Consider the following 26,997-nt stretch of genomic DNA (forward strand, 5'->3'; position numbering starts at 1 on the left):
GGGAAGAGCGGATATAAAAGGCGAAAAATCTCTGTACCACCTGATGGATATCCGTATTAAGCGAGAGATGATGTCCGCGCAAATAATTTGCTTCGCTTGTGTTTTGCTCATTCCGGCGGTGATTTTGGCCGTTGAGGAAGTTGAGCTGGAAATAGGGCAGGGAAAGTTGAAGGGGATCAAGTCCAAAACGCTACTTGATCAAAAACCACTTTACATGTTCACCGGGATTCCATATGCTAAATCTATCCAAGGACCAAACAAATTTAAGGTACTGTAAAAGTTTCTTCGTTATACATTCTGTGAATGATTAATTAAAAGCAGTGTAGCCACTGTACTCGTGTTCTATTGACGTTAAAAAAAAAAAAAAGAAAAGAATATTAATCGAAGCAACCCGCATTCCCCAAGGTCGCCGAACCGCCGGAATCCTGGTCCGGGGTTTACGATGCGACCCATCAAGGATCCGGTTGTGTGTCCTACTGCATGATGCGGCATAAGGTGGTCGGAGAAGACGACTGCTTATTCTTAAACGTTTACACTCCAGAGCCGAATAAGGATGCCAGAAAAGCAGTTATGGTCTTCTTCCATGGTGGTGGCTTCAATATGGGCTCAGCAGAGACGGACTTTTACGGTCCATACTTCATTGTTGAAGAGGACGTTGTTCTGGTCACTGTCAACTCTAGACTAGGAGTGTTCGGTTAGTTTCTCAAGTGTAGTTATCTCGAGTTACGACCAGAGGTTACGCTGCGCGTTAAAAAGCTGCGTTCTGAGTTTACCCCCACAGAAATAATGAAGACGTGGTAAATTTAATTTTCATGAGAACCAGCGCTTATATACTTGATAATTATGTCTTTTTTCGTTCTTATCAAGTGCAAGTTACGAGCTAAAACACAAAGAGTGTTCGTTATCCATGCCTGTAACGTGATGATTATGTCAAAGTTTTCGATTAGCATAAAGTCTAATCAGGCTCTTTTTCATCATCATACCAAAGGGTTTCTGAGCACCGAGGATTCCGCTGCTCCAGGCAACTTGGGACTCAAGGATCAAAATGTCGCGTTGAAGTGGGTGCAGGAAAACATTCAGTACTTCGGAGGGTGTCCTCACAGGGTGACGATCTTTGGTCAGAGTTCTGGTGGTGCTTCTGTCCAGTATCATATGATGTCACCGATGTCCGCTGGTAGTGTAATAAGTCTCGATTTTTGTGATCACTTCCTAACCCAAGCAACGCTAATCCTACCTGCACTGAGAGAAATTTTCAATTCCAGTTACCGGTCAGTCCTTAACTATTTTCATTTTTCACCACAATCGAAAAATATAGTTCTAGGTAGAAAATAAAAATTAGTTTTCTAGCTGTTGCCAGAAAGTCTAGTATCCGTTACTATTCTTTCTCATTACGATCACCGTTACTATATCTTCTTGTAACTGTTGCGAAAATTTAATGCTCGTGCAACAATAAATTGATGTTAAAGCCTTATTTAACTAAAAAAGTATAGTAAACCGAACAAACTGATTTTCCGTTGCCATTACCAAAAAAGGATCGACAATAGCGCAAAATGGTTACGTGTACCTAGTTTTTCGTAATCCCAACAATATTCAAACAGTTTTTGTAACGTCTACCTAATTTTTCTCTGTGTGATGGTCGAATAGTCGATTCATGAATTTTTCTTGGCGCAGGACTTTTCCAGAACGCGCTTTCGCAGGGCGGTTCTGCGGTTGCTCCATGGGCCATAACGCACCACGCGAAAGAGGCTGCATTCAAGCTAGGGAAAGCTTTGGGTATCGATACTACTGATTCTGCTATTCTTCTCAAGGAACTTACTCAGTTACCAAGCTATGAAATAGTCGAGGCTGCAATGACCGTCGATCAAACTGAGGTGAGTACGTAGCAAAGTAATATTGTGAAATATGATCTGATTAACGCACGGCTGTTATTGACTCGTAATGAAGGTCGGTTCATTTCACGGATTTCAAAAAAAAAAAAACACTTCAGGGTAAGGAAATAAGAGTTATTCTCCAATCGACCGTCGCGTCGGTTACTTTTCTCAATTTTCCAACACTTAGACTCTGATTGAAGAATACGTTATTCTTATTTCTTGTTCCTCTGAGTTTTTTTTTTTTTTTATTGCATAACGGACTTAAGGTAAAAGGATTGAGAGAAACGGGTGGACTCATTTTCATCTGAGCGAACAATGAGCTGGGTGAATCACTTCAGACTCAGCATTTCGGTTGACTCCATCATAGCGGAGAAATTAAATGATATCCTGAACCCATTGCCAGATTAATTTCGAGAAAAGAAATATTGCTTATGGCTAGATGCTGATGTTCTCTGAAACATCATAGAGAAATAGCAGATGTATCGGTGATATAATGCGAGTCAACTTGTCATGTACGTCATGAAATGTGAGTGTTAGGTAACAGCAAAATATGTGTGTGTCACTTATTGGTGTTCCTTGTCGCGGTCCAGTTATAACGAATTAACGATCAATATTGCTGTCTGTCGCTTTTGTATTCAATTATTTAATATTTTAGAGAGCCTTGCCAAACAGATGATTGATACCAAGTTGTCTTTGAGCTTCATGCTTCCTATGTCCGAATCGATCCACGCGAATAGTCGCTTTTGTTGACTGTTCGCCAGCATTGCTTTATCTCTTCAACTCGACAAATGAACGAGAACTTGTGGTTAAGTCCATGCTTCATAATTCATCTAATTCTAATAGCGGAGCGACACTTCGGACCTGCATTAAATCTCGTTTAAACCATTTTAGAATGCAATGAATGGTCACAACAATGCGTTTATCCCATCCGTGGAACCGGACGTTGGTCAAGAAGTTTTCCTACCTGCCGATCCGTGGGAGTTGATTATGAAAGGAAAAGTATCCGACGTACCGTACATGGCAGGATTGAATCTTAATGAGACGTTGTTTTTGAAGAGCGGTAATAGTTGTTCAAGATGGAAATATCCGTCGCTTTGTCACGATCGTTTCCGTGCCAGGGAGACTGACAATGATCGATTACTTTTCAGCGCTCATCACGTCCGCCGATATGATGAACGAACACTTCGAAAATTTCCTACCAGATGATTTGAATGTTACCGACACTGCCCAGCAAAAACAGATTGCTGATATGATGAGAAAATTTTATCTCGACGATAAACCACTCACTAAGGACTTGCTGCGAGAATTCGGGCAGGTAATCAATGACAAAGGATTAATAATCCGTAAAGTATAGTTTCGTTGACCAACGGAACAAAATTTATTCATCTGTAACTCTTCAGATGACGATGGATGTGATGTTTACTTGCCCCGTGCAAATACCCCTTACAATAATAAACTCCCTCAAGTCTACGCCTACCTACAACTACTTGTTCATTTACGACTCATACCTTGGAATTTTTAAAGTCATGGGATTCTACGATGGTACAGAAGGCAAGTTTCAATTCCATAATTAAAATGCTTGGGAACAAGTTTGTTAATTTATCGATTAAATAAAATGAATCGAACATTCGATGGTTAAAAATGTTCTTTTCTTTAATAAAATATGTATGGTTAAATACTCGTACTTAAGCCGTAGTAAATATCTGATATCTTTCATAAAACAATACTTATTTCGTTCTAGCATCAAAATCTATGAAATATATGTTCGATTAGACTGTAATATAGATGTTGCAAATTGCGTACGACAATTGAACAAAGACTAATTGATTTTTCATTCCGGGTAACAGGTGTGATTCACGGAGACGAGATGGGTTTCATATTGCATAATCGTTTTCTTAATTCGGTACCGCAACCGGGCTCTGACCAGGAAAGAGTCACTCGCCTCCTAACCAAGCTCTGGGCGAACTTCGCCAAAACGGGGTGAGTAGCCATTAATAACCGAGATAAAACAGGTTTAAACGAGAGACGATCTTCTCGCACGTTTTTTTTTCAAATCTCGCATTTATTCCCACGTTACAGAAATCCTACGCCTGCTTTAGACGAATATATAACGATGAATTGGGAGCCGATGGGGAAGGAGAACAATTACGCCATCATCGATCGAGAACTGACTATGGACAAGAACATGTTCAAGGAAAGGATCCATTTTTGGTTACCAATTTACAAGAATGTAATTGGCGATTTTGCTAAACTATTCTAGAGTTTATGACGGCTGATTTAATTTCACTTATACTATTCACGTAGTTTCGATACAAAGGAAAACTACCACCTTGGCTTTTTATGGCACTCACGTTAATCGTTATGATACTATTTGAAAATAGAATAAATATATTGTTTACAAAAATGGATGAGACGCTAGCAGCGTCGCAGTCAGCGTTATATTTGAAGTAAGATGTCAAGTTCAACTGCCGAAAAAGTGGAAGAACAAAAATGGAGAGCGTCTAGTAGACGGCAAGGCGGCACAACTCAAGGTAAAGAAGGCAGGGATTCGAGACAATCGGTCTCGAACTAATCTCGAAGGTTTCGCCATTGCTTTTGGTCGATTGAGCAAGTTCGTTCGCCACTCACTTTTAACGCTCCTCGCTACCAGGCGATCATGAAATTACAGCGGTGCTATTACAGTTTGAACCATTGAATCGCGTAACCCGGCGATATGATTCAAATGAGGAAAAATTCAGTGTAGCCACGCCCCGACGGGTATGAATATATAGGAAAATTGTTAAACAGGCAGAAAGTATCGAGTTAAAAAAATGTCCATTAAAGAGAGACAATTCGTGTGAACAATAATCCGAGCTAACTCCGCAGCAAGTACCTACAGTGCATGAGCTGTGAGGGGAATACATTTTTCAGGATCTCGGTTCCCCCATTCCGGCTACAAACGCTCATTCTCGAGAATTAGTTCTCAACCCTCTCAATAATACAACGCGAAAAATGCAACTACAGGATCACCGAACTAAGTATGTACGTATCTCCAGCTGTATACTTGAAAGAGAATGTGAAAAACATAGGAGTGTCCTAGTGGGGAAAGCGCCAGAGCACAGATTAGGGGAAGCGGCACTATTGGGAGTGACACTATTGAGAGGTTGCACTGTACCATGGTGCTAAAAATTGGCTGCAACGGATTGGCATAAGATTGGCAGAGGCGAACGGAGATAGTCCAGATGCCGTGGACTCGGGCTAGTCCGCATTTCGAGATGATCCTCAGCATCTGTCTATCAGGATATCATAACCCGTTGCGGTACAGAAGACGTTTATCGTCGACTTCGCGGTTTGGACCATTCCGAGGACATCCGCCAGTCGTGTGTAATTGCGACTTTCGCCGAGGCTCTTCGGAGGTCGCGAGGCATACTCGCAATAGTATCGTTGTTCCGGATATTCGAGAGCGAGATGTCGCAGTCGTGAAGCGGGGGAATCTCGAGGAATGTTCAACTAGAACCGCATACGGAAAAGGAAGTAACCGATGGCCGGAAAAAAGAGGGGCGCGGGAGGATGAGGATGGTGGATATTGAGTCAGCAAAAAAGTCACGCGTACAAGCTAGGGCTGAATAAAATTAAATGCGGTTCTCCATTGGCAAACTTAGATGGCTCTTTGCAGCAGGGCAACATCTTCGCGTTCTCTAAGGATCATTTTTGGAACAGCGAGGAGAAAGCGATTTTATTTCAACGGAAGGGGCTGATCAGTTTAAATACTTTTATAGACATTATATGGCAAATTTAAGAATACGTTTTACTGAGAATTGAAACGCTCGTCTAATCGCATAAATTGGGTAGGTTCGTTGTATCCATTGAATTTACCGGTCCCGTAGGGCGAGGCGAAAGCAGTAAATTAGGGGATGAATGTTGGCAGACAGGGTGAAAGATCCGGGAAGTACGAGACCGAGAGGGTCGAGCTTAGAATAAGTATCGTGAGAATCAGGTATTCCTTGCACTGTAGCTTATTACACAGACGTATATATAATTTCAGAATTGTATTTTTAGTCGATAGAAAGTGTAAAGATTCTAATATAAATTATTCAAATATAAATTATATGGTAATACTTAAACCCAGTTAATTGATCCAAGTGAAAATTGTGTTTGAGTGGAATTGACCTTCTTCGCAAGTAACGGAAAATTATTTGAAAAAATTGACACGTTTGTAATTTGATTAAATCAGCGACAAATTGGCCTCTCATCCTGTTGCGTGTTGATTTCACCGATACTCCAATGATATGGTATTAAAATTCCAATTTAATATCACGCACATCAAATTTGATTTCATTGTATCCAAAGCTCCATTATAGCATACCTAACAGTTCGTACTTCATCGAGGTTTGGGCAATCGATACTCGCAACTAAAAGAGACGAAACGAAACGCGACAAATAATAATGCGAATCGAATCGCGCACCCATAGAGTGCATCGGATGTTGGAGCAATGTACCATACCTACCATCTGCAAATTCTGTATTCCTGTCAACTTTCAGACGTGGGACTTGTTCCGACTGCAATATCTTCACAGACGTCCGGTTTTGTACCTACATAGAGAAGTGGACAGAGCAATTATATCTCGGGTGGAACCGGTCGACGGTGCGGGACGAGATCATGAAGAAATCTGTGAATTTTTCGATTCCTTATACAGAGGGTGGAACGTCGCGGAAACCCGCCATGATACCAGGAGAGCATCGCCGGGCAAAAGTAGCCACCTGGCATTCCCGTTCGATCCTTACCCTCCCCTAAATTCAGCGCCGAGTATACAACGCGTCGCCATTTCACCCCTCGAAAGGGTGCGGACACCCGGCAGCTGTACGCGGTATCGGAAACCGATGAGACAAGGAGGTCTACGATGTGTCGTTACCTCCTGATCAGGATTTCAGGATTACGACCGGGTTACCGCCTCAGGCGTCTCATCTCTTTTCTCCCTTCCGGGGATTAGGGCTAGTGGCTATTAGCACCATTGGGTCACCTTGAGGGTTTTTGGATGACCGGTGACCAAAGTTTGACCATCAACCGCAGCATCGGAAGCCAGGGAGATTCGAGGGCGAACGATAGCTGAAAAAATCTTCGCCGAATAAATGATTAAGCATGAGTGATTCATTGGAATTATACAATAAAAACCTCTGTGTAGATAATACTGGAAGTGAAACGCGGTGACGTGGACACGTGGACGTGGGAAATGAGTCAAGGCACCCGGCTTTCAGGAACCTCGTTATAAAGTATTCGGTGGAAATTTCTTTGAGCTCGTGGATAACGAGGGTATATTGACAGTCGATATCCGGGATTGGTTGTCTAATAATCGAAAACAGGAATTTCCGATTGGTTCTGGGAGCGGGCTGGCATACGGAGCTGGAGGTTCCACGGCCTTGTCGGCGTTGCACGATGACCCGCGACGCCCAGTGTTTGACAAATCGATACTCCACGGTCTAGTGATAAGATAACGGCGCGTGTAGCGCTAGTCCAGATGGTGAAAATGCGACCGGAAACGGATCAGGGTAGTACGCGGGCCAGAAAGTGAGAAGGCGCGTGAAAAGAACCGTCGATACCATGCACGTCATCTTTTCATCTCCCCCTTTTCGTGCCGAACCCTTAGCTTCCGACTGCCGACGCAAGTCGCCGGGTCAACACGGACAGCAGGCTAAATCCCTTGTTATTTATCGGAAAACAAGGGCGGTTTCCTACCAGGAATCCACGACGTTGAAGGTGTGGCTTTCAACCCCTGCGTATTTCGCCCGCACCTCTGCGGGGTGCCTAATGACACTCCTGCACCCTTCGCGTCTGCTCGAGGCCTGCGCGTACAGTTACCCCCTTATGTTTCTGCACGTGAGTGTCTATTGTGTTACTTAGGATCGATCATGGAGCTCTCACCTTTGCCACTGCTAGGCTTACCCCAAAGTCAGCTGGCTCCGGCGGCCATATTGTATGACATATGTTTACAATTGGTTTTGATTCATCTACCGATGAGTGAAATTTTTTTTACTGCCAGCTTACAAAGTATCTTTTTTGCGGAGATTGGTTAGTCACGTATCGATCGTTTCATTTATTCTGTTACGAGATTATCGGATATTAAATACTTATCTCTGATAATAATGTACTCTTAAACTACGGCTGGATCTCTTTAAAAATACAAAAATAGACAATACTGGAATTATAAACAAAAGCTTGGATAGCAATGCTTGGATTCAAATCACTTCAACATGGTTAAAGATTTAGTAGATTCGTTAGATTTCTCTGTACGATGCCTCAGTTTATTCGGAAGACTGCTTTCAACAATTTCACTATACTTTTTTTTTAATCATGTTGGTATCTTTAAATATTCAATCTTACAACATTTTACTGATATTGATAGTTATGATCATCAAATAGCAATACTGAATTGTCAACTTGAAAAAAAAACAAAATCGAAAAAAATCTTCCGAATGAAATGAGCTATCAAGAGTGAAATACAATGAATCTACTAGATTTTTAATCTTTTCAGCGATTGGAAACGGAACGTGGATATCTAAGCTTTTATTTACAATTCCAGGACTTTCTATTTCTGTATTGTTTAAAGAAATCTTCGTGGCTAATAAGCTCAGGAATATAATAATTTGATACATTATACTCGATGGACGATTTGTAATGAAATTAATGAAATGTATCGATGTTTGGCTAACCTCAGCTCACCTCATTAATTGAGATATTGCAGTGATAACCCGCACGAGATATTTACAGTTCTTTTAAATAAATTGTCGGTTCTTTCATTTCTTCAGGAATTTTACTGCGTCGATTTTCTTGTCAAAATATCTTAATTCCAACCTTATTCAAAAAATTCCAATTATACAGAATGTAAAATTATCGTCATACAGTTATGGTCTTGCTGATAATAAGAGAATACTCAATTTGGTTTACTAAAAGTTGAATCGTTCAAATAAAATTACTCAATGCGAATAGATAAGATATCCCTTGAATCAAATTGTAAATGAAATGACTTGGTTATATTACAATTTTTTCCCAGCGTACTGTAATATACATGTAATACAGATATCTACGATGGAAAAGTAATGTTAATTCAAAGTATAGATATCAACATTATCCTCGAAGATTTCTCAGTAAATTCGTAAGAAAATTAAGAATTTTACAGTTGGATATTACGTATATACTGGTTACCCCAAAAACGTCTATAAAAATTTGTTCAATTAATTCGATATTTCTTCAGGAAACTGTGGACAGCTTTTTGCAGTATTCGACAAAAAAAAAAAAAAAATTTGGGACATTTGCAAAAATAAATGTTACCTTCATATATAATCATAGGTATTAGAGGTATACATTATGGATATGTTACAATGATTATAAAAATTTATAATTCTGCATCAATTATTCCCGCCAAAAATCAAAGACCATCTTTTACCGATGGATTTAAATGTGGAGTTCAATAATTGAGTCGTGTTCTCTGTGACAAAAGCCATCCACAGTTTTGATACAGTGAAACGAGTTTACGTCAGGAAACAAAAATAAATTCGGAACGAGGCTGTTCCGAGAAAATAAAGGCATCACCCTCTACATTTTGAAACATTTGCTTAATTATCACGTTAAAGGCGTTGGAATGTCAACACAGGAGATTTCAATCACCGGTTTCATTAAGTATAAACAAACTGGATGTCAAGTGCGCGTGGCCAAATCAACGGTCTTTCGGTCTTCGCCGTATTGCCTTTGAATTGCTCGAGCGCGTGTTTAAGACTGTCAAACAATGTCAGCCAAAGTTAACAAAGATAAAGTGGACGATGACAGCTGTGTTAGATGAGAAGAGAATGTATATTATTCTCTCGTTCAGGATAACGCGAATAAAAAAGTCAAAGGCGTGTTTTGTTTTCTGAATCATTTTTTAAATAAGCGTTATTCAATCTCGAAAGGTTCATTCTCATATGCATACGTATAAACAGTTTAGGAAAGAAAGTGGAAACGGTGGATGATAAATAATTTAATTAAAGATAAGAAAGAGCGAAGAAGCAGCCGCTTCTCACGATCGTGGATTTGCAGTTATTCAGGAAAACAGAAAGTCGAGAAATGGCAATGGTTGTCTTGGCGCGCTGCTGCGTCGCGGGCTTTTTATTTTCCAACTGTATGCAGACAATGGGATAACTTACCTGCGCGATATACAAGCCTGGTACACAGCGCGAAGCTTTGCGTTAAAAAAACGTTAACCATTGATTTCCACTCGGTTATAGGCGCATCGTTATTTCAAACTGCCGCAACCGCGTTTCGCTAGATCGAATACAATCTATCCCCGTCTGTATAAATAGATTCTGGACGCGAAAATAATCGATCAGCTTGGACTTTCGCACGAAATTTTTTTAAAAAATTTATAGAATCCATGAAATTAATGATTACGATCACTTTTTGCTAGCCATTTTTTGGAGACGGAAGATTGTTGTGAACCTGAACTGATAAACGATTTCATGTGATAAATCAAATCGCTTAATATATTGTGTTAACGTCGTCAATTATTATAACACGTCATTTAAAACTAGTTTGTAAGCTGTCTCGAATCGCTACTCAACGAATCAATACTTTGCGTTTAATAGTGAATGATACACGTCGGGCAATGAGCGCTGTAAGCACGTGCGAATGAATTTACCGAGCTAAATTAACAGTTCTAATCAATACGTCGAAGGTGATATGATGACTGAGCTACTCTTGCTATAATTTTCAGTGATGCGAATTACAGCTCAATAACTAGTAAATGCTCGAAATCATTTTACGACCGAAATAAAATTGCAAGTGAAACGGCGCCAGCGGCCATTTTGATATATTGCCTTGATGACTGAATCGCAGTACTTAACCCTAAACATCGGATCTGAAGGCTTCGTTCCGACACAATTAATTCGTGTTTGGTATAAACTGGGCCTGGCTGACGATACTGGTTTACGTTACATCCGGAAAAACTTTGATCTTGATCAATGTATGCAGGACAGTTTCTGGTATGACTATGAATAGTGGAGTAACAAGGATCAAATTTTCGTGATATCCTTATCGACGGTTAATCAAAATTTCGGGTATAGAGAAATACGCTGTATTAATTCTAACTAATCGTAAAGCTAGGTTAGGTTGATGCACCCTATTTACAGAGCCTCGTTTTACTCTCAGCCCCCGAACTCGTAGCATGTTGTACAAAAACGGAGAAAAAAGTGAGGACAAGACAAAGTGTGACGACAAACAGAAATTGACCTACCCTGAAAACAAAATGCAAACGCAGTGAAAAGTAGCATAACTACGAAACGTTCGCATATCCATAGAGCGTATAACACGAAACGATGGCGGTGGCCATTTTTTTGTTTACAAATATTGTACAAATGACAACGTGACGTAGCAGGACTTTATGACGTAGCGGGGGATGATCAAGGCGGTAAAGGAAGCCTCGTTAATTAGGGTGAAACAATAGAAAACGAGGATTTTCATCGGGGCAACATGAGGCAGAGGAGGTTGAAGCGTGGGAGTGTCATGGCGGCATAATACGAGTCGGTCGCGACGGTGTAAACTGGGTGGAAATTTCCGCGAGGTTATATTTCCGGCAGGCCGGTGCCCCGATATTGCAATCACGTTTATCCGCAGTTACTACGAGTATATTTCTTGGTTGCGGGTCGCACGCGTCAAGCTTTGCGATTAGCTATATCTTGCTGTTAAGCGTGGCGCGTTTTTAGCACTTCCACGTATCTCGTAACGGTTCACACATGCCGAAACAATAATTCAGCGAAGCCCAAAGGCCGTTAGTCACTCCCTAAAAATAAGAACTAAATTATAGTTTACCTTTCGATTCGTGTAAAGTCTGTCATTTTACTCGAAACAAGGTCATGACTGGAAAATACGCTGAAAATTGACAGCCAACATTACTTTGTAAGATGAATAAAGCTCGGTAAAACACGACTAAACAAGGTTTACAGATTGATTATGTTACATTCATTCGGAATAATGAATTCCCAACGCATTCAACTGAAAGAAGTTTCCCCGTTAACAATAATAACGAACGATTTGTTCAATGACAAAGACACGAAAGAAGAGTAATGTATTTAGAACATCGTAGAATATCATTACAGATATATTGAGAAAGAAGAATCCAAACGGGGAAAGGAAGAATCATAAGTTTACACATACCTATACATATAGCGACAATTATAAAGCTTAGACGGGGAAAATCTTCTAGGTTTTTTTTTTCTCGCAAAAAATGGGCACGGTAAAATTTTCTCGCAGGAAGTGTCGGCGCTGGGAGTTTCAGAGCCGATCTTTGCGCGTAAAATTCGTTAAAGGGCCTAAGGGGCGATGCGTGGCCCTACCAAGGCATCAGCCCTGATAGGGAGTCTCCGCATCTATCAAGGGCCATACGTGGCACATACGAGTTTACACCTACGTCGACGTCACCAACCGGTTAAGCTCACGCATCGTCGAACGAACGTCGCTGATCGGGGAAGTATGACCCGCGATCCCGAGTCCCCATGGTTTCCATTTCTCCCTCCTTCTTTTCCACCTCCTCCTCGTTTCCATCCGACTTTCTAACCCCCGCTCTTGTCTCTCATCTTCGGTGTTTCTTCCCCCTGGAACCGAGGGTCGCGAAACTAAATACCGTTCCAAGTTTCTGCGGATCGCATAAAGCGCTCATATCTATCTTCGACAGTGGTCGAAGGGCGGACGGAGAAATAGAAATCAAGTATTGTTCACGCGGTTAAAATCTGAAATGATCCAAGTCGCATGATACGTGTCTCTTTTGGAAAATTTCAAGTACATTTCAAACAAGACTCTAATTTCATTCATCTAAGCTGAGGTAGCTTATCAATTGTTGATCAGTTGTTTCTAGTCGGTCTAATTGGAACCCAAAACATCGTAGGGTAAAAAAGCGGCATCCGGTGGGAGAAAATATGCTAAACGTTTGAATAATTACTCGTGTCGCATTTGGTAATAAAAGTAGTTTTAGATCGCGTGTTTAACTCTGTATATACTCGTCACTGCGAGAACATTTCACAATTTTTTTTAACGTCCCGATAAGCGTGGAATTTCCCTAATGCGATCGCGATACGTAAACTCCATTTTTGCCGCCATATGCCGGTTAGCCACGCCCATGCGTTGATCTGGGACCCACGGAGGAGCTCGTGTGAAAATTGAATCAGCTTTCGAGTCACGTGTGGTTAAATAATGCGTGTGACACGCACATGACGTCGGCCTTTCCTCACACGCACTACTAGGGTTTCATGACAAGGTTGACTTACTCGGCATGCGCATATCTGTCACGAATATATTAGACGGCGTGGTATAAGTGCGTACGTGAAGTCGGCCCCCAGCCTGTGTGCGCTATCAGCCCGGAGGAAAATGCCTCGTTGCACGCATCGCGTGTACGACGACGATGCGTTATCGAAATCTGGTACGAGTTGGACAAAGAAAAAACATCCCGTCAAACAGGAGAGCACGATCAACAGGAGGTCCTAACCGTACCTACGTACCCTAATACCTACATACCTACATACCTACACTCGAATTAACAACCTCCTCTCCACCACTCCGCTTCACGTCGCATCAGTAGGGTGACACAAGTTTCCCCTTCCACGTTTTCATTTGAGAACTTGTGACATTCCGTTACATTCTACAGCAGCGAGAACGATCGTTGAAAATTAAATTGATTGGCAAGAGTGGTAGCATTGATTATAATTATAACAAGCAATGGAAATTTGTTCGATTTTTCATCTAGAGTGTGCGCTGCGAACAAATTTTGTTACCAACAAACGTGGGGGAAAACTTGAAAGTTCTATTAACCTTTCGTTACTTCATCACCCAGCTCGATTCAGGTGGTGATGTTTTGCAATGAGTTGTCGAACATGGATCCTGTACTAAAGTATTGATTGTCACCCCGCTGCGTTACATACTTTCAGTCTCCGACGTGGACTCGTTAGTGCGATAATCCTGCATATTGTATAACCGATGGTTTAACAGTGCTTGCAGAGTGCAACGAACGGCTGTTGGATTCGAGGCTGCATCATAAGTCATAGGAAAAGTAGAAAAACGAAATAAAACCGAAAAGAAATAGTCTGCAATTTTGGAAGATCGAAAATCTATAGATTGGCATACCTTTCCCTACTGAAAATAATCGTGTGTTAAGTTATAAAACATTACGACTGAAATTCACGTGCAATTTATTACACGATTTATTTTGTCAATTCAATAAAATATAAAAAAAAATCACATGATAAATTACAAAATCACAAATCATCAGATATACCAGATCAAAAATCATACGGTGAACTATATAATCTTTATACTATATTTGATCCAGTATATCTAATGATTCGTGCTTTTGTAATGTATTATGTGATTTTTTATATGTTTTATCGAATTCCAAAAAATAAATCACGTGATGAATTACACGTTGATTTCAGTCATGACGTTTTATAATTTAACACATTTTCATCTTTATTAGGATTGTAGCTCACACAACGTTCATCTGATAGTATTCAACTGTTTACAACTAAAAGTATAAGCTTCCAACAAATGATGGAGAAAATAATTTGACATCTTTGTCAGTGAAATTGTTAAGGGACTTGAAGAGGATATATTGCAAGTCTTTCTAACGGCAAATTCGATTTATAGCAAAATTCTGCACGCAACGCGGATTTCCACTAATTTTTTTTGTCTTTTCATTGGTTAAACATTGGGTAATCCGTCACTAACTGTGACTGCATACTTTTTCTGGCAGAAAATACAAATTTTGAGATGCACAGTTGAATAAATAACAGACATCAAGGGAAAGAAAAGAAATAAAAAAAAAAAGAAGCAAAACCTTCTCATACAGAAACAGTCTAATGAATGCAAATTCACTAGCTGTTAATGAATCACTTCACTGTATAACAAAGTGTAAGTGAGAAATGAGCATGGGAATTCGTTATAACGTTTAACAAATTACGTCGATAAATTTATACCATCCAAGTTCGACACTTTATCGTTTAATGCATCCAGGTGGATTATGTTCCGTTATGTCTACAGAACACATAAGCGGATAGTGCTTCTCTACAATCGCACAGCTCGCAATAGTTTTGCGTTTAAATAGCAACGGCTAATTCCACGATAGTAAACATCAGATAGAGCTCTGCTATCTGGTTCATCGTCAGAGGAACGCTTGACCGATTCTGGACAATGGCGCTGAGAACGTAGACTAGGGATGTAATCAGGGTTTCAGAAGGGTTTCGTAGGGTTAGCGAATCTCTGGATTGCACTTATTTGCTCGTAGACTAAATTTGAACGCTAAGTAATTCTTTTATTTGCTATCGAATATCGCGGGATGCAAGCAAAATATTTTCCTTGCAAATTTCTTTCTATCGACATAATATTCCAAATCTCTAACAGAGTGGTTATTGACATTTTTTTGCTATTACAAAAATTCTAATCACCTACGCGATGATCTACCAGTTATACGTATTTCTTGATAACAATATGAACATATTGAATATATTGGAAATTTATTATCCGAAGGAACTTACTACGCGTATATATTTGATATTCTAGTAAATCTGATAGTAATTACTTGTGTTGAGTTTATGCTTTTAGCAAGGTATTACATGCAATTTACATGTAATTTTTTTGAAAGAAGTTTAGAAAAACTTATTTAGGTGAAACGGTGAAATTTGGTTAGGTGGAAAGAGTTGTAGAAAAATTTATCCAAATAATTCGTGCATTTTGACTATAAAAATAGTCAAGTATAAGTAACAGAAAACACTGCACTTAAGAATCCTTAGCATGGATATGCGGAAAAATCTGCAAAGTTATAAATTCCTCGCGTAGAAAAAATTTTCCGTACCGATCGGGATTAACGATGAAAAAAATCAAAGAATAACGAAAACCGCGGGGTAAAAAGCTTCGTCCAGAGTTCGCGGACCGTTCGTCCGTATATCGGTCGTCTCTAAATAAAACCGATCAGTCATCGACTAGCGTTTCGACGTTGGTCGGGTCTAATTTGCCCCAGAGAAGTTCGTACAAGATTAGGCAAACCAGGCTAACCACCAGGACAGTAGAGCCTTGAGGAAGTGTATATCGGAAATGATGCTCACACGGTTTTGGTTGACCCCGAGGCTGTGATCGGGGTCCGATTTGTTTCGCCCGAAAGCGTTCCTCGCGTTCCCTCTTGGCGAGCCGTTTTTTTTTTTTTTGCAAGCCAAAGCGAAGGCAGCGAGCCGAGCCCGGAACTAGCGAGGATTAGGAAGCGGATTAGAGAGTGTAAGGGAACGGCAAATAGAACCAGATATCGGACGGTTGTTGGTAAACCACGGTTTAGATTTACTCGGGTAACAGAGACCGTCGAGAGGTGGCCGTCATGCTGCGGCTGAGCTAAGCTCGCTTAGGATTGCCGGGAGAAAACCTGCTCTAAACACACTTCTAGCTGCCCGCTCACGAGTCTCGACACCTACGTGCCCTCTTCTCCTTTACACACGCGCAACTCCGCCCGTTTTCTACTTCGCCATCGTCTTCAAGTCGCCGGATACAGACGTGCAAGTATTCGCACGGGAGAATGATCTAAACGCCTTATAATCACGTAGTAAAGTTTTTCCCAACTTTCACGTGCGGCAAAGTTTTATTCCTCTCGTACATGGATTGGAAACGTACGGAATATCGAACGCATCGAAATAATTTTTTAAATTTAACGGTTTTCGGTATGTAAATGAGTTGTATAGTTGATTGCTAGAAAAAAACATTTAATTCACGTATCGTTTATCGTGCGGTTCAATCAATTTTTTAATTATGGGAAACCATGATTTTATGGAACAACGATATGTTTTCAGAGATTTTTATATTACCGAAACATCACACCGTGTAGTCGCATGATTGGTAACTTGTAATAATTTCTTTAGCTGATTTTATTCGCAAATCGGATTGTTTCTTCTGAACTTCCGATTGCAGATTCGGCGTTCGATACTGCTGCTGTTAAAAATATCATTATTATAGGTGTGTGAATGACTTCAGAATTAAAAATATCCAGGCGTGTACTCCGTTTTGAATTTGTAAAGGTAGTAAAAAATTAAACTCACATGAAAATTATGGAAAATGGACCAACAAGCAAATTGAGGTACACCTACATTGAAATCGAAAGCACGATACGCATTTCTTGGTCAATCAAATAATGAGAAAATTGAATTCCGACGCGCTGTTATTTGTACAAAATTACCATTATCTATATTTCTTTATCTGTATTACTTATATATTGTTTATCTCGAATTGAATTCCGCTGATGTAAGGTAGACGCCGGTTTCTTTTAACAACCGATGCTTTGTAATTAGATTCAGAATTAATTAATCCTAACTTCCAACATCTCGAAACTCCTAGATAACGATTAAAAGAAATGACTGATAAAAAACTAAAATTTGGAGGCGCCGGGTATCGATCCCGGTACCTCTCGCATGCTAAGCGAGCGCTCTACCATCTGAGCTACGCCCCCTGTCCTAGAGTTCATAGAGAAAGAAATAACACTGACGCAGTTTACATTTTCTTCTTTAATTCGGTATTTCAGATGATCATATGGCGGCAAAACGCTGCCAGGATCGCAGAAAATGTGAAGAACGTTAAACTTTCCGCACCGCAATCCAATGCCGCGAGAGCCTTTCGAGACATGCAGCTGGGGTCGCAACCTTTCCAATACAGGATTTCATAATGTGCAGACAGAAAGCGCTACCAAACCCGAATGATTTGTTATTTTCGAATTTTGTTTTATTTTTTTTTTGCAAATTACATGTAGATAATTTTACTTGCAATTTTTTTTTTTTTATCATGAAAACGCCGAGGATTAGCGTATTACCGTAACAATGATTGAAAGTTTCTTATCAATGATAATATCGCGATTAGAGCGCGGTTCCGTCAGACTATATACGTGTGTCGTACATAAATTGACGCTGACTCTAGTCATTGGAATAAATCGGGCGAGTCTAAAGCTCCGCGGCGATATGAAATCCTGATCCGCAGGGTGTTCTCTTTTCCGATAATTTAGTACTCGTTAACATAACATCACGTACGCTCGATGCGTGTTGTTGGTACGTATGCTTCCACCATTTGGCAGCCGGCCGCTTCGGCCCCGACAATACCGCCTCCTCTTCCTCGTGTTATCTTGTTCATTTTGCGTTCATATTTTCCAATATCGAAGCGTAGCGCGCACCGCGCGAAACCGAACGACGATCGCTTCGATTCGTTTCACCTGGGAGTGACTGGCCGTCGGTAAGATCCATGGAGATGATAAAAGATCGAGAGGGCATGTGAATCGTACAACCGGTTTGCTGATAAAAAGAGAGAGAGAGAAGATCGAACCATCCCCAACTATGATTACTTTTAGTATGCTTAACGTGCGTAAAAAGGAATGAGAAAACCAAAGATCAGAATGGTCAGAATTCCGAACATAAATATATCGAAAACTCATAATCGCGAAAGAACAAAGTGGTGAATCTTCGTTAAGCCAGAAATAATGGAAATAGAATGTAAAAGTATCGAAATTTGAAGTTGTAGAATTTGAAATGCACAACTGGTGAAAATTCCGAAAGACCGTTAGCGGAATGAGGCAAATGAGATTGCTCGCAAACGCAAATAAATAACCTTCGGATGGATCGTAAAGTAGAATTTTCATCTATTCGAATTCATAAATGCGAAGGATCAAGAAACGGAATGGTTAGAACTCCGAGTAGTAATCTCATAGAAGGCTCGGAATATAGAATTGCGGTATATCAAAATCGTCAGAATGAAGAATTCCAATACATCGGAAGAGTCAGTAACTCATATCATATTAGAAGCCAAGAAATACAAATTCATGATACCAAAAGTCGTATTCAATCTTTTAATGAGATAAAAATATTGCAGAATTTGTTTGATTCCGTATATAAAACATTTTACAAGTCAAAATAGATTAGCTGGATAGACTCGGAATGTGAAATTCTGGTGGTAAGCCATCTATACGGTTGCTTTCGGAATACTCATCTTTCTGAATTGTACGATTCTGAACAATGACCCTTCCACATTCTGGAGACATCTGTTTTCCGCCGTTTCTAGACAACGAAGTTCTAACTTCATCTTTATAATATTTCGACATTTGAGAATATGAAACTCTCTACAAATTCATTCTCCCGAATATTGACTCTATACATTATTAAATTCTGCATATCTGAATTCTGGAATTAACGTTTTCCGAAGTAAGTGGGTTCGGATAACAGAGCCGTCTACTAAATACATTTCAGGTAAGCTGCAGCTTTTTATTGGGCACCATTCGGGAGTTAAAATTCCTGATAGTATCTGTTCTCTCATATTTGTTATTCGAGTTTATTAAATTCGGAATTCTGGCAATTCTGATATCCGGTTTTTCTGATTTCTTACCCCCACCCTGGATGGAGCATCTCGATTTTTTCTCTCTATCTCTCTTTCTATCCGCAATACCTTTCGACTAATTATGCTAACCCCTGCATCTTGCAGAATCTATCTGTTATTATCTCTATGGTGAAAACCGACTGAGCGCATGAAAAAGTTTAAAAGGTGCGAATGCGGGCTAGACGAGCAAAAATCTTGGGTGATTCATTCCAGGACCGATATACGGGTGTCTGAGAATGTTTATTTATCACCGTGCGATATTTTGTTTCGTCGGTAAATTTATAATTAAGCGTCACGGCGGTCAGGCGCCGCTGTTGCGGATGCACGACTCGGAAGCTTCCACATTTTCTCACTGCACGAATGAATTAGATCAACAACCATTCTCAACGTTGGCTGTTTGTCATTGCTTCCCACGCACTAGACGCCTTCTAAGATATTCCCGGCATGCGGCTATAAGTAGTAGACCGCGGTATGTGTGTCCGAACGTTATGCGGTTAGAATAACAAATCCATGCACCGTCCAGACTTGCCTTCAACTCTGATACCACGGTGGCGAATTTTACCTGAAAGTTTTTCGATTTCGAGAAATCGGTAGAATCTAAACTGGTCCGCTCTATTTGGGAAAGCGTTTAAATTCCTTGTCAAGGAAACATCTGCAGTTTTAGTTAACTTTGATCGAAAGGAAACGTTCAATTTCAAATACTATCATGATATCGTACAATCGTAATTCTCGTAATTTCAACTTAACCAGTATTAATGAGGGTTCGGACTTTTTGAAACGTAAGATTTCAGTTTATTGATAATGAGAAATGGATTAACGTGGACACAGAAATGAACAAATGATCAGAGTTTTTTAATTATTACAATGGCTTGGTTGTCGTCAAATTTCGATCTTTCGTTCTGCAAGCATGGTTGAACTTTGCCTGAAGATCAGGATATAAAATAAATACACACGCAGTTATATAATACGCTTCTCTTTGTTACAGACGCCCATCCCCGCATATCGGTAAATTAAAAATTCAAACGGACCACCCTGAAGTCCGTAGTTCCTTATACTGGTATACTGGTGTGACTTTTGCTCCCTTTTCATCTTCACATTACAGTAGACGATAAGCGTATAAAAATGCCTCGACTACGACTTATCTCGCAACAGCGGTAATAATAACGAAGAGCTTTTACGAGCTCAAGTGTTACAATCTGTAAGATTGGCTGGTCAAATGCTCCTAAACGTGAGTGCCTAGGTTTGAAATCCATAATTAGGCTTTGGAATTTGTTTCAATGTGGCACTTGGCAGCGACTAAAATATCATCGCTAAACCGAGCCTGTCGTTGCGTTAATACCGCGGGTTCCAAAAATCATTGAAGTATCGCACGAACGTTGGTTTACAATTTCGAGAGATATACAAACTCCGCGGAACATAAATCTACGTGTTACCGAGTGTCATAAGCACTAATTTCAACCACTCAGATCACTCCGAGGGGTCAAGTGGCGAAAAATTATCGAACAGTGCCGCTATTCATAACCCAACACTCTGTAAAACGGTCATGATTCGACGAGTGTGAACAGCATGAATCTTTTTCCATCTCCCTCTATACTGCGGTTAATACTGTAATAAATTTCTAGCCTATCATAAGATGTTCAATCGTTGTCCGAAGGCGTACGTTTCAAATCGTTCGAAACGTTGCGTAACACGTGCTCGTCGGTGTTTCGATAAATTTTCCTCACGTAAATTCTATACGTTGGTAACACGTACGTACATAAGAGATTAGATGTTGGACGGTGTTGAGACGATATTTATGAATTTTCAGTTTTTTCAATAGAAATAACAATTTTTACCGGACAGGTGGAAGTATCATAATTCTTTCTCTAGCAAGTTATTTTCTAATCTGACGACGTTACACGTGCCCATTCATTTTCTGACTATCTTCTAATACTCCCTTTATTTTCCACTTATTTTCACAAATATTTGCATTTCATATTCTGTACCGTAATCCTTAAGCAATAGTCAGTGAATTTTTTTGTTGTTCAATGATTTATTTGAAGTTAGATGATCAGCTACACCGAGAGAAATTTTTAGTTCCGGTTACCGCTCAGTCCTTGACTATTTTCATTTTTTACCACAACCGAAAAATATAGTTCTAGGTACAAAATGAAAATTAATTTTCTAGCCGTTACCGGAAACTTTAGTATCCGTTACTATTCTTTCTCACTACGATCACTGTTACTATATTTTCTTGTAACTGTTACGAAAATTTAATGCTTGTGCAAAAATAAATTGATGTTAAAGCCTTGTTTAACTAAAAAAGTACAGTAAACCGAACAAACTGATTTTGCGTTGCAATTGCCAAAAAAGGATCCTCGTTTTTCGCAATTCCAACAATATTCAAACAGTTCTTTTAACGATACCTGTTTTACTGAATTTTTCTAGTTACTATAACAAATGTAATTTTTCTCAGTGCATGTATGATGCGTTCAAGAAATTCCCACCCATGAAACCATGAGCTTTACTCAGTTTTGTGTATAACCATACTTTTTTTTCCAACAATATTGGCGGCTCCCGACGGAAGTTCTTGTTACGTAATACTCGTAAATATTTATCCGTGGTTCGAATCGCCAATTTGACAGGAGTGATATACACCACCCATGCAGCGGGCCCTAGAAGCATCCAAATCTTCAAACGCTACCGACTCAGCCATTTTTAGATGTTATCTAGTTCGAATTTTTCGCTCTTTTTAACTCAGCATAATCGGAGGCTCGAATAATCTTGTCAGAAAAAAGATTTCCCTTTCACGTATAATTCGACGCTAATGATTGTCCAAATAATTTTCTCGTACGTGTTAATTCAGTATGCAGTTTACAAATGTGGGATTCTAATACCTTATATATACTAAAGAAATGAATGTGTAAAAAAGATTCCATTTTATTTAAACAATAGTAAAAACTGTGTTCAAACTGGAGGCAGTAAAGTTATTTTTCTTTAAAAGCTGTATCAAATTTCCGTGTTCAACACGTATCATAATTTGCAATTAACAATTACATTTATACGGTACGCTCAGTTGAATCGATACTAATTTAGTACGGCAGCCTTAACTTGACACTAAAAAACAATATTGTTCTCTCGACTCAATCGGCTAGACCTTGATTAGTGAAAGAACTGATTCGAGTTGGATATAAACGCGCATGAAGCAAAGTAATTACAACGCGTTATTCGAACCTTTCAGAGTTCCGTCATTCGTCGATATAATATCATCGTGCTAGATCAAACGCTCCTTTTCCAGGAAATCATTTAACTAATTTACTCTTCGGATGGATGTGGATATAATTTGTTCGCACGGAGTATAATTACTCACAACTATACAAGTATCGCACACGATTGTTGTGATGATAGTTAAAAGAACGACGAATGCTTCACTAACAATCACTCATTCACCGCGGATTGTTTTATCATAAAATGCAACATAATTCCAAGGATTCGTGTCCATTCATTATTGCGATGACTAAGGACTCAAAGAATACTCAATTTAATCTTCATCTCATTATAAGATTCTGAGCTATGATACATTTGTTTAAATAAACCGAAACCGACGACGCTGAAGTTGTAGGTAAATCAGATATTTATTTCCGTATGTAGAAGGGGAAAAGAAAACACAGGTACTAATTAAATACCGAAAATTTACAGTTCATCCAACTATGTCAAGTTAGTGATACTTGACGATTTTCAAAAGCATGCAATTGTTCGAGATTTTGTCCCAGCCTCGAGCTATTTATTGATTGGAAACGGTTTCCAATCTATTCGTAAAGAAAAAGGTGTCGGAATCGTTCACAAAATTTTCACTATCCGTAACCATCGAGCTCAGGAACTGCTACTGTAAACGATCATGATATACGTTGTACTCACGATGTTTCAGCAATTTTACACCGTAACAAGTTGAGCAATGGTTTTTACTCCGAGTAGGAATTTTAAGATATTCGTTTGCCGTGGAATTAATCAGCAACCCTACCAAGTAACACAGAATGGAATTAGTAATCGTAACTAGAATGTACTTTCTGGGTAAATGTCTGTTGATAATCGTTCAAGACTGTTTCGTAATACCCGCATCCGTGTTGGTTACAAAAGCATTTGCCGGAGTTCCTGTTCTGCGCTGTAACATTTTCCTTGTCTTATCGATTAAAAATACCACAAAATGAACTCTGTCTGTGTATATTTATAACATGACACATGGTATATCCGCACTGTCACCCGCTATGGATTTCTTCAGTCTTACGTTTAACACATCGTGTGTTGTGAGAACTCGAATGAGGTTGATTTTGAATAAAAAAAGGCACCGACAAGTAAATACACTTATTTTTATCTCCGTATTATGTGAGATGTAAATGACGGATGTGTCACGTAACTGCAGTGATTAAATGTCCACCACCAAGTTCTCAAGTATGACCGAACTTTCACTAATTGAGAAAACTGACGTTTAGTCACGTTCGCGCGGTTAATTTGCATCGATATTGTTTAAATTTTTATTTTTTTTTTTTTTTCGCAAGTATACAAACATCGGGGTGTCTGAAAGTCTTTCGGTTTGTGAATGAAAAAATCGATACGAGTTTCAGAAAGTAACCGAGCCGACGTTTCTTCCACCATTGAAACTTAAGTGGCACTGTAGTCCCCTTATCGCTTCGGGCGAGAGAAACATATCCTGTACTTATTGTATGATTTCCATCCTGAAAAAGGCTGGATGCGAGGTGCCGTTGCGGGGCGTCAATTCAGTGGGTTTAACAATGATAAATTTGACACCACAACCTGCAGCTCTCACAATCAGCCGAGCAATTGACCGGCGACCACATAACTAGCAAATAGACCCCCTCGCTTCACGGTCGAAGAGGAAGTATGACATTGAACTTATGAAGCCGACGATAATCAGCGCGTTCAATTTCTCGATTTTTATTCAAACTGCGATCGGTACAAATAAACGGTTCGGAGGATTAATCAGTACAATCATTTACAGCCGATGCGAAATTAAATCAGCCGAGAGTCCATTAACGGGGTGCACGGGTCGATTTTGACCTTGACGTATAAGTCCCAAAATATTTAAATCCACGTATCGCAAACGTGAAAAAAGCTTAAAAGTGGGATTCTGTACGCGATTCTTAACAAAAACACTCCGAAGCATTTTCATTTCTTTACTTCTGTGCGAAATGAAAATGTATCAGAGTGTTTTTCACGATACATACGTCAACGTCGAGTAGACAATAAATATGAAGATAAGAGTGAGGATTGTTTCTTTTTTTTTTTTTTTTTAATCGAGCCCAAAGTGTCCTCGGGTTTGCCTTGAATTTAAAGATGCATTATAAGTTAGTTTATTTTTAAATCAGCGCCGATTAAATTGTTGCATAGCATATTTCGAGGGTCCACGTTACGCGTTTACTCGCACCGACGTACGGATCACAATTTATTTGACCTTACATCATCGTCATTATGTGTTGTTAAAAGCTGTGATTCTGCTCGTCATTCTTTTTATTCAAATGTTACATGATTGTATTACCGGTCACTTCCGAGGTTGCGAATAAGAAAAACTTTCAGGACGCTAAGACTGTACAGTCTGGACAAAAACCTGTTTTATATACGTGTGTGTTAATTTTTTTTTTTTTTTTTTTACTCTTGTAAAATATCATTACCGTGATCTCAAAAGATGCGGTCTTGATGAAATTTATTTTTACGAAAAGAAATATCGCCTTGAGGCGATGCAGAGAGATTATAAGAAATCACGAAACTGGGTTGAAATATTGTAATGATATTCAAAAATTGACGAAACAAAAGATCTACGACAAATTGTCATCAGCTAGATTTCTTGTACGATTTACTTTTAAGCTCGTAGTTTAGTTTTGAATGTAACGATTTCTAAAAAAACATTGGTAAGATTGATTAAAAGAAACAATAAATAAAAAATAAAAACACGTGTGTGGCAGTCACCTGCGACAAAAGTGAAACTTCTGAAATTTATGCGTGATTTATCGTGACTTTAAATACTCCAAGGCAGAATGAGAAAGAGAGAGAGAGAGGGAAAATTTGCAATTTCCAGTTTTTATTTGAAATATTAAATAAGTTTTTTTGTATAACAACATTCCGTAGTTATCCCCGCTAATGAAGTTTCACTCAAAAAGAAGTAAATTATTTTCTGGGTAATTATTATTCAATTCAACTCGGGCATAAAATCGATTACGTTATTCAATTTTAGCAATTTTGGCAATATTTTATCCGAACTGTACAGGCTGCATATTTATGTCAAGGTCTACAAACAGTCACTTGTGCATGTACGAAATAATGAAATGAAAAAATGCGATATGTCACTACGTACTGAAAAAGTTGAACCTGTTTTAGAGTCAGTTGATTTTTAAGACATCAATTTCAAACACCTTGAATTCAGTCGTCGGAAATTTTTTCGGGAATATATGGAAATGAAATTGGAGTCTGCAAGACATTTCTAGCTGTACGTAAAAAACCGTTGTATATTTAATTATTTTGAAAATGAAGAAATACCGTGAAAATTGACGTACAAAAGCGGTTCAAACTCATTTCCAGTCGGCATCCGCGGATGTTTTTCACGCTTTCGAAATATTTTACAATATTTAAGTAATACCGGTTGAAACCGGAGTTTAAATTTTATTTAAAAATATTCTGTCACTTTAAACTCAAACACACCTTATTTCGTCATCATTACTATTCGTATTCAAATACGGACAAAAAGACTCTCAAGTTGTCAAGACGCGAGTTGGTGAATTTTTTTCGCCGAAAAAACAAACGCAAAATCGATCACCTTTCGTCGTGTTTTAGTTCCGCATTTATAATCTCGGGACCGATAAGTGTCGAATTAATATAGAACTCAAAGAAAAATCATAGTTGAATCAAAGTATAAATCTACGATTTGTGTGTTCTCATCTTCGGATATGCTGAAAAAACATTTCCACGCTTTCTATAGTGATTTGAAAAAATGAAATTCATTACATTCTCTTATCCACGCTTATAATCGGCAGCCGCGTTTCGTCCGCATTATATTTTTACCGTGTCATTCTTTGAGGCTGAAAACACGTGTTCTCACTGACACTTGTCGAGTAGGCAAATTACCAACTTTTACGGATTTTTAGTTGTGCAGATTGGAAACGCTTCATAACCGATCGCGTTTCCCTTCGGAAAGCGAGAGTTATTGTGCAATTTATTACGCTTCTTCAATCGTTTAAAAACCGAATTACGCGAAGATACTCAATTATATTTTTAACGCTCTTTCCAGATTTATGAACAATTTTCACCACAGATTTTTCGCACTGTCACGCATCTTAAAATTATTCATAGAAAGCAGGTAAGAACGAGACTGATATCGGATTCGTTCGATAGACTTGGCAAGCATTTTCAGTGGCATAAATTTATACTTGAGGAAATTTTGAGAACACGTGGGGAAAACGAAAATATTTGCTTGCGAAATCGTAACGAGAAATTCAAGCCAGAATGATTGCTCGGTAATTTAAACTCTGCGCATTGAATAAATATTATCTTAAGGCAAGATGGTAAAATTCCATCAAATTTTGGTTACTGTAAAATGGGATTCATTTAGTGATTTTCACGCTCAACTAACTTCATGGTGATTTTTAAATTTCAACACCCGTCTGTACATTTTAGAGTGATCAGAATTCCACCGTTTTATTCCACATTCAATTTATCCCAAGAAGAAAATGATCGAGTAACAAATTTTTTCGACCCCAA

General features: G+C 39.1%; 2 protein-coding genes and 1 non-coding gene across 3 annotated transcripts in view; 1 reads left to right on the forward strand and 2 right to left on the reverse strand.

The window, feature by feature from the left end:
* Nucleotides 1-26,997, reverse strand: part of LOC124302104 (xaa-Pro aminopeptidase 1-like) — a 42,034-nt gene that overhangs the window by 13,767 nt on the left and 1,270 nt on the right. The window lies entirely within an intron of this gene.
* LOC124302241 (cholinesterase 1-like) lies at nt 32-5,375 on the forward strand. The gene is made up of 9 exons (XM_046758215.1): nt 32-268; nt 406-694; nt 989-1,174; nt 1,672-1,871; nt 2,763-2,931; nt 3,020-3,186; nt 3,272-3,422; nt 3,719-3,851; nt 3,951-5,375. The coding sequence occupies exons 1-9, from the start codon at nt 44-46 to the stop codon at nt 4,129-4,131; spliced, it is 1,701 nt and encodes a 566-aa protein (XP_046614171.1). The 5' UTR covers nt 32-43; the 3' UTR covers nt 4,132-5,375.
* Trnaa-agc (transfer RNA alanine (anticodon AGC)) lies at nt 17,275-17,347 on the reverse strand. The gene has a single exon. It is a non-coding gene; the product is annotated as a tRNA-Ala (tRNA).

The sequence above is a fragment of the Neodiprion virginianus genome, chromosome 1 (assembly GCF_021901495.1).
Source record: "Neodiprion virginianus isolate iyNeoVirg1 chromosome 1, iyNeoVirg1.1, whole genome shotgun sequence".
Taxonomy (NCBI): Eukaryota; Metazoa; Arthropoda; class Insecta; order Hymenoptera; family Diprionidae; genus Neodiprion; species Neodiprion virginianus.

Excerpts from the sequence above, each read along its gene's own strand:
- LOC124302241 (XM_046758215.1), top strand. The coding sequence starts at position 44 with ATGGATATCCGTATTAAGCGAGAGATGATGTCCGCGCAAATAATTTGC. Across the intron at positions 1,175-1,671 it reads GATGTCACCGATGTCCGCTG|GACTTTTCCAGAACGCGCTT; the intron begins GTAGTGTAATAA and ends TTCTTGGCGCAG. Across the intron at positions 3,423-3,718 it reads ATTCTACGATGGTACAGAAG|GTGTGATTCACGGAGACGAG; the intron begins GCAAGTTTCAAT and ends TCCGGGTAACAG.